At 31.5% G+C, this 16,131-nt stretch overlaps 3 protein-coding genes across 3 annotated transcripts in view; 2 read left to right on the plus strand and 1 right to left on the minus strand.

The window, feature by feature from the left end:
- LOC100646264 (probable muscarinic acetylcholine receptor gar-1) overlaps positions 1–9,696 on the plus strand; it is a 58,306-nt gene extending 48,610 nt beyond the window's left edge. The window contains exon 6 of the mRNA XM_020864554.2: positions 478–9,696. Within this exon, the coding sequence (XP_020720213.2) occupies positions 478–2,726 (2,249 nt within the window). The 3' untranslated portion in view covers positions 2,727–9,696. The remainder of the gene's footprint in view (positions 1–477) is intronic.
- A 1,454-nt stretch (positions 9,697–11,150) lies between these two features.
- LOC100646113 (prefoldin subunit 5) lies at positions 11,151–11,989 on the plus strand. Its single transcript, XM_003397580.3, has 2 exons — positions 11,151–11,480; positions 11,614–11,989. The coding sequence occupies exons 1-2, from the start codon at positions 11,276–11,278 to the stop codon at positions 11,880–11,882; spliced, it is 474 nt and encodes a 157-aa protein (XP_003397628.1). The 5' UTR covers positions 11,151–11,275; the 3' UTR covers positions 11,883–11,989.
- A 292-nt stretch (positions 11,990–12,281) lies between these two features.
- The window catches only part of LOC100645994, a 60,765-nt gene continuing 56,915 nt past the window's right edge, over positions 12,282–16,131 (minus strand). Inside the window, exons 5-6 of the mRNA XM_003397579.4 lie at positions 14,470–14,704; positions 12,282–12,835 (exon numbers count right to left, since the gene is read on the minus strand). Coding sequence (XP_003397627.1) covers positions 12,762–12,835; positions 14,470–14,704 — 309 coding nt within the window. The 3' untranslated portion in view covers positions 12,282–12,761. The remainder of the gene's footprint in view (positions 12,836–14,469; positions 14,705–16,131) is intronic.

Consider the following 16,131-nt stretch of genomic DNA (forward strand, 5'->3'; position numbering starts at 1 on the left):
TCGTACAACTATAGGTAAATTATCCTTATTTTTGTAAATGATATTGCCTTGAAAAGGTAACAAAATACAATTACACTTTATTTATTAGAAGCGTTGGTCATATTGATACAAATATTCTGCACTTATATATGTAGAGTAAACGAAAATTGTTTATGAATCATTAGATAGTTAAGTTATTACTAAATTAAAATTATTAGTATATAGAAATATTATGTATTACAATACAATTACAACTTGTATTTTATTACATTTCATTACACGTTATACTTCAGTGAAATTACGTAGTGGGTTATTTCTTTCCATTTCCTCTATTTCCTCCTTGCTATTTTAGAAATAACGCTTTAAAATATTTATATTTCGCCTTAGGATTTCAGTACATACCAAGCTTGCAATCATAGAATTTTGTTAGAATAATTTACATGCAATGTGATACCTTCTATGTTGAATTGATCTAATCGTGACACAATTGTTAAACAGGCACCGTCTCCATGCCATTCTACACGGTCTACGTTCTGATGGGATATTGGAATCTTGGGCCCTTGCTTTGCGATTTATGGCTGTCCGTAGATTACACGGTATGCCTGGTATCCCAGTACACAGTATTACTGATTACGATTGATCGATTTTGTTCAGTGAAAATAGCGGCACGATATCGCAGCTGGCGCACGAAAAATCGCGTAATCTGGATGGTTACCATTACTTGGATTATCCCAGCCTTGCTCTTCTTTATCAGCATTTTTGGTTGGGAGCATTTTATCGGCTATAGAGACTTAGATCCTGGCCAGTGCACTGTTCAATTTCTCAAAGATCCAGTTTTTAACACTGCTCTTATCATTGGCTATTATTGGACGACACTCGTGGTTCTATTTATTCTTTACGGTGGTATATACAAGACAGCTTACGACATGCAGAAGAAGAGCGAGGCAAAACAGCGGAAGATGCAATCCATGGTTGCTTTAAGTGCCGGTGCAATGTCTAGCATGGCAGGTCGTGCAGCAGGAATAGGAATATCGAAGACACAGAGTACTCTTTTGAGTCAGGATAAGCCAAAATTGAGTGCATCGGTTGAAGAAGGAACAGGTGGAGATGGTTCAGGGCAGAAATCTTCCTCAAAAACTTCTGGAACTGGTGCAACCGATTCGACTGAAAAGCAAGCGTATGGAAGCACCGTTCCCACAGAGACAGAAAAATCAGAAAGATCTAGTAGTCCAGCATTTGATTCCGACGAAGAGAGCACTATGGGTCCGGCTCAACAGCTCAGTAGCATCAGAAAACGATCCTCTCTAGCTGGACTGGTTGTTCAATCTGGCGCTCTTCCAGTTTTCTCGACTAATGGCCACTTAAATGGAATCGTACCCGCAAAGATTGACATAAACATGCAGTCGAAAAAGTTTCTTTCGATGAACTCGACGTGCGATATAGGTACAACGACACAAAAAGCTCAGACATTGCCAAAGATCCAAGAATTGAGTCTTTTAGATACAGACAACGTGCTAGATCCTGACAAATCAAGTAGTCAGACGTTAACACCTGAACAATCTCACTGTGATGGTCACAATCAGCAACAACCCTTGACCTCCGCTGAAACATCACCACCCACTCATCCTACTCGGTCTATTAGCAGCAGCCAACAAAATATTATACCACCGCCTACGCAATTTCAGAGTAGTCCACAAGTCTCTGACAGTCCTTCTACTTCGTTATCTGACAGACCTAAGTCACTCGTTGTGTCTTCTCATGGTACTGGTACTTACGACATTTTGACTGGCTTGGATGGCGGAGACTTGAGATACATGGACGAGAGTTCGGTAATTTTACCAAGTCCTTCTTACGAAAGTCCATCGTCTTCTTTGTCGTACAGCTTAGCGAATCCTCTATCGAGTGCACCGTCATCTCCAATTCTAGGAAACGTGTCTGCAACGCCGAATACGAGTTTGTTACAAGCTGCTCTAATCAGAGCTACGGCGCAACAAGTCAACAACCAACAATCGGTTCAAAATAAACAAAGTCAGCCTCTACCGGTGATGTCTAATGCATCCAGTCAGACGCATCCTCCTCGTGTATTCATCACTCAGAAATCGAACGCTGCTTCTCAGACCTCACCAACCGTTAGCAAAGTGCATACAGAGGTTACAGTAAAGGCGAAGGACACGAAGCAACAGCCTGTGACGACCATTGTCAGCATACCTACAGTGGAAAATTTTAATAACGCGATGAATCAGTTTTCGGATCTAGATACGAAAGTCAATCCTCCTCAGAATTCATCCTCTAGCGGTAGCATGGTTCCAACGATCTCTGGCACAACAGGAAACGAACAGGATCCAAAGAAACAATCAAAGAAGAAAGATTGTAGAAGCAACGAGGAAGGTGGGTCCAGGAAAGATTTCGTGAAGACAATTGGCAAACGTTTGAAGACCAAGACGCAAAGAAGGGATCCTTTATTAGGACGACAGAAGTCTCGAACAGAGAATAGAGCCAGAAAAGCGTTTAGGACCATATCTTTTATTCTGGGCGCGTTTGTCGCCTGTTGGACACCGTACCACATTTTGGCTCTAGTGGAGGGTTTCTGTTCGAACAAACCGTGTACGAACGAACATCTATTCATGTTCTCATACTTCCTGTGTTACACTAACAGTCCTATTAACCCATTTTGTTACGCCTTGGCTAACCAGCAGTTTAAGAAGACTTTCACGAGAATATTGAAGGGTGACCTGCACATGACGTAAAAGAAAGGATAAAGATGGAAGGAGACGAGGAGGAGATACAAGATGTAGCTTGGAGGTGAATATTACGAAGAAGAAGGCCTTCCATGATTAAATACCGAATTATATTTACACGCCATGATCATGGTTAAATTGGAGAATAACGTAGTAGACAGTTTAAATACAGAAGAGTCGTGTATCGTGTGCTTCATGTATATAGTGATAGAGGATGCGTTGGTGTAGTTTTAGATCGCAGTCAAGCATGTACATAATGTATATGTATGAATATTTGTTAAATTCTTGTGCAGAAACATGCGTAACAAGCAACATGTAGAAAAATGACGTATTTAGATAGCTTTAGGTAACTGTGCGTATTACAATAATAATCGCTACGATAAGTGCTTCAATATATATATATATATATATATAGATTATAAATCACCGATTAAGTATTCTTTAAAAAGGAAATACAGATATGTAAATCTCCTAGTTTAACGAACGATCGAATCGTTCGATAAAAGGACAAGAAGTAAGATTATAGGAAGACATCGATTTAAAAAAAGAAAAATATCACTGCATCATGAATGTTCTCGAGTCAAAGACGAAAAGCTTTAATTATTCATTTTTGCGGCCAATTGTATGTGGTGTTATTGTCGCACGAGCCTCTCGTGCGAATATTATGGTTTCATATCTTCAACGATAGAGAAATATTTTTTACGAGCAACGAACCAGATGGAAATAGCTCGTTTCGAAGACGTACCAAACAATCAAGGATTTTATTATCTATGTACGCACTGCCTTGAGGTGGCCTAGACGTTACGCGGGCCTTCTTTCTCCGAATTCAGTTACATTTGGTGCTGTCCTCGTGAACGAGCGTCCACGGATTTCTAATCGATAACATTTCCTTTTAAAATATTACGTAAAACGCATTGACTTCATCGGATGAAGTTTTCAGAAACTCATTGATGACATTGACATTACCTTCATTTTAGATTTTATAGATCGAAGAGGATTCCCTATCATGCGAAAAGGAATTTTGCTTTTCTTTAGAAATTATATATTTTGTTGTACTTTCTCGTAGGTATTTTAATTGAAAATTTCGAATGGTAGAAGGATGTTACACTTTTCAAGTAAAAGAATGATCACGGAAGATTTAATCGTTAAAATAGCTTGAAACTTTGAAAAAATTACTTTAATAATATTTCTATAACGAAAGATAAGATCATTACACTTTAATTTCTTAATTAAATTACTTCTCATCAAAATGAACAAAGCGGAGGCTTTTGAGCGGTAATGTACATTTCACAAATAAATCTAAAAATGATTATGTCAATGTCATTTATTCATTCGTAAAACACTAATCGTAATAAGCGACGCAGTTTGTATAAATCGACGTAACCATCACAGCATATACTTATATAAACGTTACGAGGAATATTCACTTATTCATAATAGGCGCATACATTTTATATTTTATTGATCTTCTTCTATTCTCAAATGCTAATTATTTATTTTTTTCGTCATAGAAAATATTGATATGCTCTACCTGTGTAAATTTCAGAAAAAATCGGAATTTTATAAAACGTTTCGTTACTGTTTTGACTGAGTATGCTTTCTATTTAAAAAAAAAGCTATATTAATGAAACTTGAGAAACAGGTGAAATTGGTCTCATGAGACTAATCCATTAACGATGTACAACTTTGATACTGTTAATCGAGCTTTCTGATACAATCACTAATTAAATAAAGACAAAAACATTAAATCCAAATTCCTTTCCAGATATCATGCTTTAAGAGGAATATATTTTTAAATAACGTCTAGACAGTACGACATAAATTTTACATGAAGTTATCACGATTATCACCGAATGGAATTATTTCCTTATATAAAAGAGGAAAAGAAAATTCAAACGTTAACAACGTAAAAAAGAACGTCAGATTGATATTTTTCGCTGTTCTTCGTGAAATGTACGTTGTGAAACTTACTTTTATAATAGCTTTTACGCAATATTGTATTAAGCAAATGAAAAACAGGCAATATTTATATTTCCCATGATTTAATCATTTCCAAGCGTTTGTACCTTTTTTACGAAAGTGTAAGCATGCAATTATCTTGCACGGTAATTTACGTAAACTACAATTTGCTCGTAAATGTATAATTTTCGTGTTTCGTGAACGTTAAACGTGATCGAAACAAGAATACAAACGTGAGTCACTTTATATTTTAAATGATTGTACGGCGGCTAATGTAATTATTGTAACCCTTGTTAGAAATGATACGAACTCGATTTCGTGTAAACGCGAAATGAAAACACGCGATTTTCTAACTACATATATCACATTCTGATAAATAATAAGAAAAATAGGAAGAACATGCAATTATCAAAATTTCCTATTACATATTTAGTTCCGTATCTTTTTAACTCATATTTATTGCATTTTATAATACCAATTTGTTCTTAACTACATTAATATCTTTTACATTTCTCGAAATTCACTGCCAATAGCAACGGTCGTTCTATTTCTTTTTCATATCTGCAATTATTTATTTCATCTAGTTAGGGCTGTGATACCTGATGAATCTGTTATTTTTCATCCTAATCCCTTTGGAATTCTGTTATATAACAAAATACACGTCTGGAGGAAACTATGTTTGGAAAAAAGAAGAGAAGGCATGGAGCAAGTTACTAAAATGTCCAGTCGAATACTATACACAGTACATATGTACGTACAATATATATGATATTAACAATAAGCCAGAAAACGTGTTATATCATCTTCCTTTCCTTGAAGTACATCAATACATTATATTAAAAATATCTAAATAGAAGTTTCTAGATGGCAAATGAAGATGAGAGTGAATAGGATATGCTTGTTAAAATGTCAATTTTTTCAGAAACTCAAAGTACATGGTTAGTGTATAACACGAATAACACAATAGATCGAAAATCGACCTTCTAAAATGAGAATGTGTAATACCGTGCAAAAGTGTTAGATGTTCATGGTGAAAATAAAATGTATATTCATAAGTTTATTAAACAAAATGTATTCATACGTTTACACGAACAAATGTATTTTATGTTATGGTAATCGAGATAGATTATTTTGTAATTAAGGACACTCGACAGAGCTGATCGAGAATAATTTCAGAACAAATGGTTGATTGCATTTCTTTGTCGGCCTGCTAAATTGATTAATGTGTTCATAATCTCATTTATATTATGTTAATATGTTTTTGAACATATGAGATGTAAAATTGAAGTTTTACATTTTTTCAATAATTATTCTCATAATGTACAGGGCTCAAACATTTCATTATTAACTTCTTGGAACATCAGAGTTATCAAGCTGCAGTTGTTTAACTTGAAACAACTTGATTGATTGAACGTGCAATGAAAGTACACAGCTTTCTGTTTTATTACTTTTTGTCGTAATCGGTTGGAATGAGCAAGCCATTCAGGCAGAATAACATAGAATTTCCATTGAGTATATTAAAAATGTTTCACTAGGACATTGTCAACTAACGAAGCACAATGACAGGAGATACTTGACTCAAATAATTAATGATTCTAAGCTAGAACGAAGACAGGAGTCACTCAAATTTCATATTTCTATGTTCAAATTGTCAGTATGTAAAAGAGGAACGAGAACATGTAAATCATTTAAGACTTTTGCACAGAATGACTATTACGAGAAAGTTCGATGTTTGTGTACATGCAGAATAATTAACATACTCGCTTCCACACAGCTGGCGTTCCAGCAATGATGTTCTTCTTAATATTCTAACAATTTCTGTGTCAAGTTACACGCAAAATAAAAGAGGAAAACAAATAATGATCGCTTGCGAGCTACATAAGCGTAGCGTGAATGCATAAAGGTAGCATAATCAATAGGACATAAAGATACATAGAGATTAAGCGTAATAGCATTAGAGAAGATTAAAGTTAATGTTTGAACGAATAAGAAGAAAATAAGCATGAGAAGCCTAGATGATAAGTAGACGATCGTCGTGGAGAAAGTAAATATCCTGCGCTCTGCAATTTCTTTCTGTGTGCCGAAGCTTTCATCGCCGTAGTATTCTTCATTAATGCCTACCAATGAAGCAGAGTCATTAAGGACGAGAAAAAAAAAAAAAAGAAGGAGACGATAATGAGCTATAAGACGTTAGGTACGAGCCGTAGAAAGAAAAAAAAGTCTCCACGTTTCGTCTCAATTAACAGAGATCGAAAATCAATTAAAACGTTCGTTTCTGGGTATAAGTGCTCGTCGTGTTTCTGACTATTAGAAATGGTTCGTGGTGTCTCCTGATGAATTTCACTCTTCCTACCTCAAAACAATATACAAAAACACAAATATGAGAGTCATGCTGCGGATCGGTTTTTGATTCGCTATGAAATATATGTACTGATATTTTATAAGATACGTGTTGCTTTGCGTCATTAGGTTTTATATACGATTGATTTTGCGCCGAAGAAGTTTCTGTAACGTTAAAATTTGTATGTTATATAAAATTTTTTGACTCGATATACATACATATATATATATATATAATTACTTTCTTTTAATAAATTGAGAAAATCTTGTTGCTTCTGTCATTCACTATTAAAGTTATCTATTAATCAATTAATCACTTAGCTCTTCTATAGTATTTTTAAGTAAATTTAAGTAATTTAAGTTGTTTTTTCCGTAACTGATAATTTATTGACTTGCAACCATTGACTGACTATATTGTGAAAATTACCTATTTATAATAAATTACCTAAGATAATTTATTACTTATTCTGTTAAAATTAATACAAACAGTTATACTCAACTATTATAAATGAGATTTTTAGTGTACATAGATCTTATACATTTTTGTTCTAGAATTATTTATAGAAACTATAAATTTATCAAAAACGTACAAAAAAATTAACGAGCTATTGCTTGATAAGCACTTTATACCAATATATATATATGATAAAAAGAAATTGATGAAATATTACATTCTTTTAATCCAAAATTGATTGATAACAAACAAGTAAATGCTTCTTACTATTACTTTGTTAAAAAATTACTTTATTTATGATACTCATTTTTTAGGAGAGAAAGATATTTAAATTCGCTCTTGAAAATTAAATTCATTTCTCTTCGATTTCTAGTAAAAATAGAAAACTGATCTGCTACAAGACAGAAGGAAATATAATGTGCTTTCATGGACATCCTTGTCTATCATGGGATCAATGAAAAAACATTTCGTTGTAATTAAATTCTAGACAATACTATGCGCGCTCTCGCTCGACAATCTGAACTTCAACAACCCTTAAGAGCTAACAATACATACAAAATATATTAAATTTTGATTATCTTCGTTAAAAATGTTCTCTCTTTGATTGTGAATATGATAACAATTTTTTAAGTAAAGAAAAAGCATATCTACAAAATATATAATTGCATTAAAAGTTTAGAACAATTAGCTTTTAAGGGTTAATTAAGGAAAAATATAGAGCAAATAATCTAATTTTATCACAAATACAATATCGCAAGCTATATGTACAATACGTACAATAAGATTAGAATTGAAAATATTAAAAACTCCTTGTACTTCGTCAATCACTAATGTCAACCGTATAAGTTAAGATATATTTGCATTTGACATCTTCGATCTTAATCTATTGCTTCTAAGTAATACGGTTTATAATAATTGTAATATTTAACGTTAAATGTTGCTCTATAAAAAATTATATTATGTTCTAATACAATATGATACTTATCGTCTCTTGTACAAATTAAGTTGTCAAACTCGTATAACGTACAATTTAATATACTATACAATTCATTTTGAAAAGTATTGCAAAAAATATCTGTCAAATGTGAATGTATCTTGAAAGCGTTAAAAAACAGACTTTTCCAAAACCTCGCTGTTTTATTAATACACGGAAAGCAAGTCCAATAAACAAAATAATTGTTATTACAATCGTCATTAAATATGAATAGAAGTGCTTAAATGTCACGTGTCTGAAAGTAGTTCTATAGAGGAAAAAATAGTTGTGTAATCGCCGTAGAGAAACTGTTCTTATTAGCGACAGTCAACAGTGTAATAAAGTGTGTGAATATATGTTGTATAATGAAATAGGACGCAAAACGAAAACGGACGCATCTATATCAAATCTGTACTAGCGCAGTAAAATTGTTAACATCGCACAGCTGCGCTTTCAAACGCTGTAATGTATATGACGCATGTTTATATGCTGGATTCTTAACAAAAGTTACATTCTACTTATTTTAAAGAAGAAACTTTGCCAGAGTGGCATTTATGGCATTTATGTACACGGTGCAATAAAAATTATGATATATAGTATATTAAATGAAAAATGAAGAAAGTTATGGAATAAATTTGAAAGAGGGACGTGTAATAGCTTGTGCTTTAGATAAAAGGATAACTTTAGTTTTGAAAGAAAGAATAATTCTCTTTCAGGACAATCTTCGAAAGAAAATTCCTGGATGTACGAAAAATCTTACAATAAAATATGAAAGAAGACATAAAATGTTTTATATCATTTTACAATCTTATTACGAAAAGAATTATTCCACATCTTCGATTTACCTTCAGATGCACCCTGTACATACGTGGTTTAATACTTCTCAAGATACACAATTGATTACTGGTATAGTGGAGAAAAGCTCGACATTGGCAGCTCAATCATAACCATATAAATAACGTAGTTACAAGAGTACAGTGACATAGTTATAATTAGATAGCAATTATTTCTTTTTAATTATTTATAATGCATTGTGCACGCAGCTGTACCGATGTACAATATCAATTATGATGGATGATAATGTATCTAGTTATTAAAACTAAATAAAAAATATATATACATAACATATGCAGAAGCAGCTACAATAAAGTGAATAATGTGATATGATTGTAAAAATCTATTGTGCATAGCATTAATAACCTTCAGCACCGTTAATCATTCGTAATATTTTAGCAGCTCTAATGTTTTGAAAACAAATGAAGATTCGTTTTAAACGATGACTACATTCGAGTAATAAAAGGTAATTTATTTAAGCAATAATAAATACAATATCCAAGAATTTTTCATTTATGAACAACGAAGACAATGTTATTTCAATAACACGTTTCTCCTTGTTTATTTAATATCATAGTAGAATGGTAATTTTATTAAATAGATATACTTTTCGTATTTTATATATAATAAGGAGAATTCACTAAATAGTAAAAACTAAAAAAACACGTATTTATCATTAAATCGGCATGTAAATAGCTACGATAATAAAAATATGTTAAAACTTTAATAAGATCCCTTATTTTCATTACATAATTTCGGTTTGAATATAAAGTATATGTGCCAGTAAATATACTGTCTTCAATTTCCTCTATTAAATAAATGAATAGTAAGTTCATTATTAGCATTCAATTGGAATAGATTTGCAAATTCATTATATCGAATTGGAATAATATTAACCACAGAGATTGAATAATCAAACCACAGAGAAGATACGTTAAGTCGTAGTCCTTTCTTCCGCAGTTCGTTTGCTATTTCACTCACATACTCGTGATACATCCATGACTTGTAGACTTTTTTTCGGTGAAGATATCGGTATTCCACTTAAAGTAGGTTTCAGCGCGGAAATTAAAGATCCAAAGTGCTAAAGAAAAGTAATATGATGCTTTCATTGTAATAAAAAGTCTGGCCATTTCTTTTCGTATTACGGGTCTCTACTTCGGAAACTAGGTGACGAGGAGAACATGAATTACATACAAAATAGAAATGGCAGATTTTTGCTATCGAAGAAAGATGTTCTCTTCTTATTATGAATTTTAAAATACAATGAAAGGGCGAAAAAATATATAAAATTTGTTTGAGACAAAAATTATTTTGAAATGGATCAAATGAATATTAAGATAAAATGATAGAATGAATTATATCCAGCTCATAAAATGTAGTAATCATATTGCAACAGTCTGTGTTGTTTCGTATGGTTACTATTTTATACGTATGATTACATTTTGTATACTTTCATTATGCATATTATTGTATATATATGAAAATGATTTGTGTATATGAATGACAAATTAGTTGGAATTGTATTTCATTTTTTAATCAATTTACGGGAATGTCACTTTAAAAACATGTATAAAAGAGTAAAATTTAAATATTTATTTTATCTGTCTAAGACAATTTTTATTTTACTGAAATTTTTGTTTCAATATTAACTACTGCTAATGTAGTGATGTTATTTTACGTTCAATTGGTAAAGTAGAGAATGGTATGAAAACCGAACACCCAACCGATAAAATGAAAATTGAACACGCGAGGTACAGGCGTCACAGACAAGTCTGTAATTATAATAATTTTAGCCATATTATCGTACCCAGATGTCGCTAGAACGCGCAGATGATTTCGCCATCTAGTAAACGCTTGCAGCAACTACATGTTAATGCATGTAATATATGAGTTGGGCTGTGCTGTTTGGATCCGGTGTTTGACCGTTTTTGGTTATAGAGGTGGAGTGCGTGTGTCAATCGTTTGTTTGCACATAGTTTTTATAATAAATAGTTAAAAATGTCAGAAATCTCGATGGCAGAGGCGCCGCATCTGCAGAAAATAGATTTAACGACTTTAAATCTTCAACAACTCACAGTATTGAAGCAACAATTGGACCAAGAACTCAGTGTTTTCCAAGATTCGTTGCAAACATTAAAAATTGCTCAAAGTAAATTTCAAGAATCAGGATCATGCCTCGAGAAGATTTCTCCATCCATGGAGGGTATAGTTACATTAGTATTTTATCCCGTAAATTCTAGTGTAAAGAATCTTTTTGATATTTAGTACTTTAAGGTTAGAAAATGTGAGAATGCTTAACCTGCTTCATTTTAGTAATACCATTGAATTTATTTTAGGTAATGAAATTCTTGTACCACTAACTGGATCCATGTACGTGGTTGGAAAACTGGTAGATACTAATAATGTTCTAATTGATATTGGAACTGGTTATTATGCCCAGAAGAAGGTGCCAGATGCAAAGGATTACTTCGATAGGAGAGTGGCTTATGTTACTGAGCAAATGGAAAAAATTCAGCAACTGGGTCTCGAGAAAAGTAAAATTAGAGATGCGACAGTGGATGTAATAGAAATGAAACTTCAAAATCAAATGCCGAAGGAAGATTGAGAACGCTTATAAAACATCAACTTTTTTAAATTATATGTTTTTACCTAATCTGTTCTGTATTTTTATTGGTAATGTCATTAAATTACATTGTTCTGTCCTTTTGTTAAGCTATGATAATGATTACTTGAGATTTTAAAGGAACATTAAATTTTATAGTAATAAGATATTTTAGCTACCACTTTGTGATATTCACTTTCTGTAAATGTGTGTTATTTATTAATTTGTTGACACTACATTTTGTTTTATGCTTATTTGCTTCTTTCTAATAAATAGTAAAAACATTTTATCACTATTGCAATAAAAGTAACAATTCTATATTTGAAAGTATAAACTATTACATTGCATATATATTTGATCAAGATGAGTAGATGAGGAATTTGAGTAAAAAAATAACGAAAGTAACGAAGGTGAATTATTTATTTGTTTTTTACTTAAGTAAAACTTCATTCACAAATAATAACAGCTTTTACCTAGAAACTTGTGATGATACAGTGTGGCAGTTATGTTTTACGGAATGTTTTACGGAAGAGGTATCAAAATCATTGTCAGAGGATAGAAAACACGATATAATAGTACTGAAATAAGTTCTCGAACACTTTGGCGCGACACATCGTCGATCTAATACATAATATTATGACATGTTATTCAGGTTATAAATTCGTCTCGTTGCAACGAGACAGCACAGGTCGCAATTACATGTAGATAATTAGCTAAATTTTTATCCTATTTACACGAATAACATACGGTCGATATTTATGTTAACGAAAAATTTTTGTCGCTCTTTCCTCGTCGCACTTAATTTCAAAATTTTACAAACAATTTGCCCTCTCATTTCGATACAGTCATATACGTATAGGGTGATTAACGGGTTCATCGTTGTTATCTAAAACTGCACAGCAACAGCGTAACTGCGACATCCAAGAACCATTCTTTAAATTGTGTTGCTGCACCTCCTGAAACAAATAAAACAATACATGCGAATCTATGAAAAAATATATATAGAATATACAAGAATATATAACTAGACACTAATATTCATAGATAGTTCTAGTTGTTGAATAGTCAATCTTCAATGATACGAAGAAATTGTTGTTTTGCAATTAATAGCCTTTAAATTAGACGATATATCAAAATATTACATTTATGTTTGTGCCGTTGTACTTTCATTTATATTGTATCATATAGATAAACAAATTTGAAACATAGATGAAAGAAATAAAGTAATGCAAATGAAATAGGTAAAATATACTTGCGATATTATAAAGCTATTATTAAAAAAGTTATAGAAAAGTAAAAGAAAAAGAAAAAGTTATATATTAATCGAATAATACGATTAATTGGTTTAGTGTTATTTAAGATCCTGATATTCGAGATTTAAGATTTATAGTAATAGATTCAATAGGAAACAACAATGATGATTATTTTTAAAAAACTTAAGAAAAAAGGTACTACTGTAAAAAGTACTGTAAAAAGTACTGTAAAAGGTACTACACATAAGACATACCTTTCTAGTTAATTTCTTTTAGTATATAGTCTGGTATCGTAATGCTTTTACTACCATTTATGGTAGCATCAATAAGATTAATTTAAACAGTTGAGAAGAACTCTTCTGTTATTATCATAATTTTACATTTTATGCTAATTTCAATGAAACTTACATTTTCAGTTATTATTAGCATGATTATAGTTTGATTAGCATATTACATGATTGAGTTGAGATTAGCATATTCAGTTGATTATTACTTTGACCTGATCAACATGTTATCAAGTTACTTTTTTACGTTGTATACTAATGCTTCATTATTTGTTTTCCGTTTATATACAAGATACTATGTAGATTTTTATTAGTACAGTAATTGATATACAATAGACTTCCATATAGTTTGGATTTGTTTATGTGAAGATCTACCATAAATCTTTAGAAGAAAGAAATCTTTACTGAAGGCGGTTTATACATTTAATACGCTTTTAATGTGAACCTTTGAAGATGTTAACTCCATCATTAATCAGGGATCTAACGATGAAATACTTGAATAGGATAGTGAAAAAGGAATTCAACTAAATATATATTTATTCTTTTATCTAGGTTTCTATCGTTAGAATTAGTCGTTATGAATACACATCTAGAAATAACAAATAACAATTTTAATTTTGAGAAGAACATAGTTCATATAATAATTAAAACGAGAAATTATGTAGCCGTTATTTTCTTTCTCTAACGTAAAACATTGATAAATGATGAATATTTATATTTCTCAAAATTTTATTTTGGCTACGTTGAAAAATACATTAAACGAATATAAAAGGAATTATGAAACGTAAAACACTTGAGAAATATCTCTCTTTTATATTTTGTAATTGATAAAAAGATTCATTGCCGTTAGTCTAAAACCATGTAAGGTTACAAAGCTTTGTAATAAATCCAGAATGCATTATAATACTTTTGATTACGTAATTGATACTTAGGAAAATCCTTTCATAAAGACGAGCCTGATATCATAGGGATTTTAAACAGTATTAATTGCAAAACAAATGGAAAAAATAAGTACCATCGGCGAACAATTATAAATAGATCTGTAGGATATACCAATGTAAGAAGATTCCCGAGTTCCTAGTACAGATGCTAAACGTGGCCGTTCCTCGATCAAAAAAACACCAGCTTGTTTTTTATACAAATGAAAGACATTAGCGTTGCAAACAATATGTAATCTTCCGTTGTTAAAGCTATCTGGTATAATCTCGAAATCCAATCCTGCGATACACATTATTTGCTGATTGTCACTGAGCTTGTCCGTTACGTTCATTATAAAACTGGAATTCACCTGAAATAGAAAATTTCGTTTATAAAACATGAAATTAAGTGATAATACATGACTAATGAGATTTAGCAATTATTTTATTTGCTAATCATTCTGAAACTAGTACAGATGAAAACAATTAGGTAGGCACGAATACTTTTCATACGTTGTCTTTTGTGTTACTAGGAGTATAATTTTTTAACGTCACTGAATAATGAAAGTTATAAAAAGATAGCATTATACGAGATATTTTTAATTTTGTTTTAGATTTTAAGTTTCAACGCTATTTGGTTAGATATAATATATTTAATTAGAGGTCGTGTTTCAATTACTATTTTTGTTTACATTAACAAAGGACGATAATATTTTTAGTTTAAAATGTTATTAGATATTTTATGACGCTAATAAATTAATAGTCCGTTAAACGTCCGTTCATGAATAAAATATATGTGTTATTACCATAAAAAGGACGAAAGGAAAGGAGAATGAACAGGATAGGGACAATACTACATACAGTAAGTACTTCCTGCTTTTCAATAACACTGTAATACTTCTCTCTAGGGAACCATAAATAATTTGTGGTGTATTCAACTACAATTATAATGTTTATCAGATTGTTAGGAAATCCATAAACCGTTTCAGATTGCTAGTTTGCACCGAAATGAGACCCAGGGTTAAATGAAGTTGCTTGTAGTTAGAGGATAGCCGAACCAAGTATAATTTCCTGAACAACTTTGTACTACGCTTATAACGGTATCGTGTCGTTCCATTCGCGAATCGATCATTTTCTCAACACGTTTCTTGCTGTTGTTTTAATGTTTCGCCTTTTACTTTAATATTCCACGTGGTTATATCAGATTTAATCGATCTTCGTTACATATATAAATTGAAAAAAAAGAAGAAAGAATTTACCAAACCCGACAATGTTTATTTATTGAAATATTGTAGAGATATTGAAATCTATATTTATAAAATGAAATTTTTTCATTATCTGTAAAATTAGGAATTTGCTTCTTCTATTTTAGTGACTTTCAGATTATTCAATTATCTATTTATATATGTATACTAATAAAACGTAAAATATTAACAGCGATATTACAGTCAAAAATGAAATATTAAATTCCAATTAAAAGTTCAAGCTTCTTTTTTGTTTCACAATAATCGTTGACGTATGGTGAATTTATGAGAACAGCAAATACCTGTACAGGATCATATGATTGCAGGCCGGTATATTAAATTAAAGACATGTGCAACATGCCTATATCGATACCCGTGTGCCTATACGCAGGAGGAATACGTAAAGCGTGTACAAAATTCAAGAAGTTGCTTAAAAATGATTTATTATTCTTCTTCGACGTTCATTTGCATTTGTAGCGTTCCGAGAACATTTTAAAAGAAAATATTGGAATATAAGTGTATATTGTAGCACATTATTTATGGAAATTATACCC

Source organism: Bombus terrestris, chromosome 9 (assembly GCF_910591885.1).
Source record: "Bombus terrestris chromosome 9, iyBomTerr1.2, whole genome shotgun sequence".
NCBI lineage: Eukaryota > Metazoa > Arthropoda > Insecta > Hymenoptera > Apidae > Bombus > Bombus terrestris.

Bases quoted from the DNA above. Each gene is read 5' to 3' on its own strand.
- LOC100646113 (XM_003397580.3), top strand. From the start codon at position 11,276: ATGTCAGAAATCTCGATGGCAGAGGCGCCGCATCTGCAGAAAATAGAT. The intron at 11,481-11,613 runs GTATAGTTACAT...AATTTATTTTAG, and splicing joins GATTTCTCCATCCATGGAGG to GTAATGAAATTCTTGTACCA.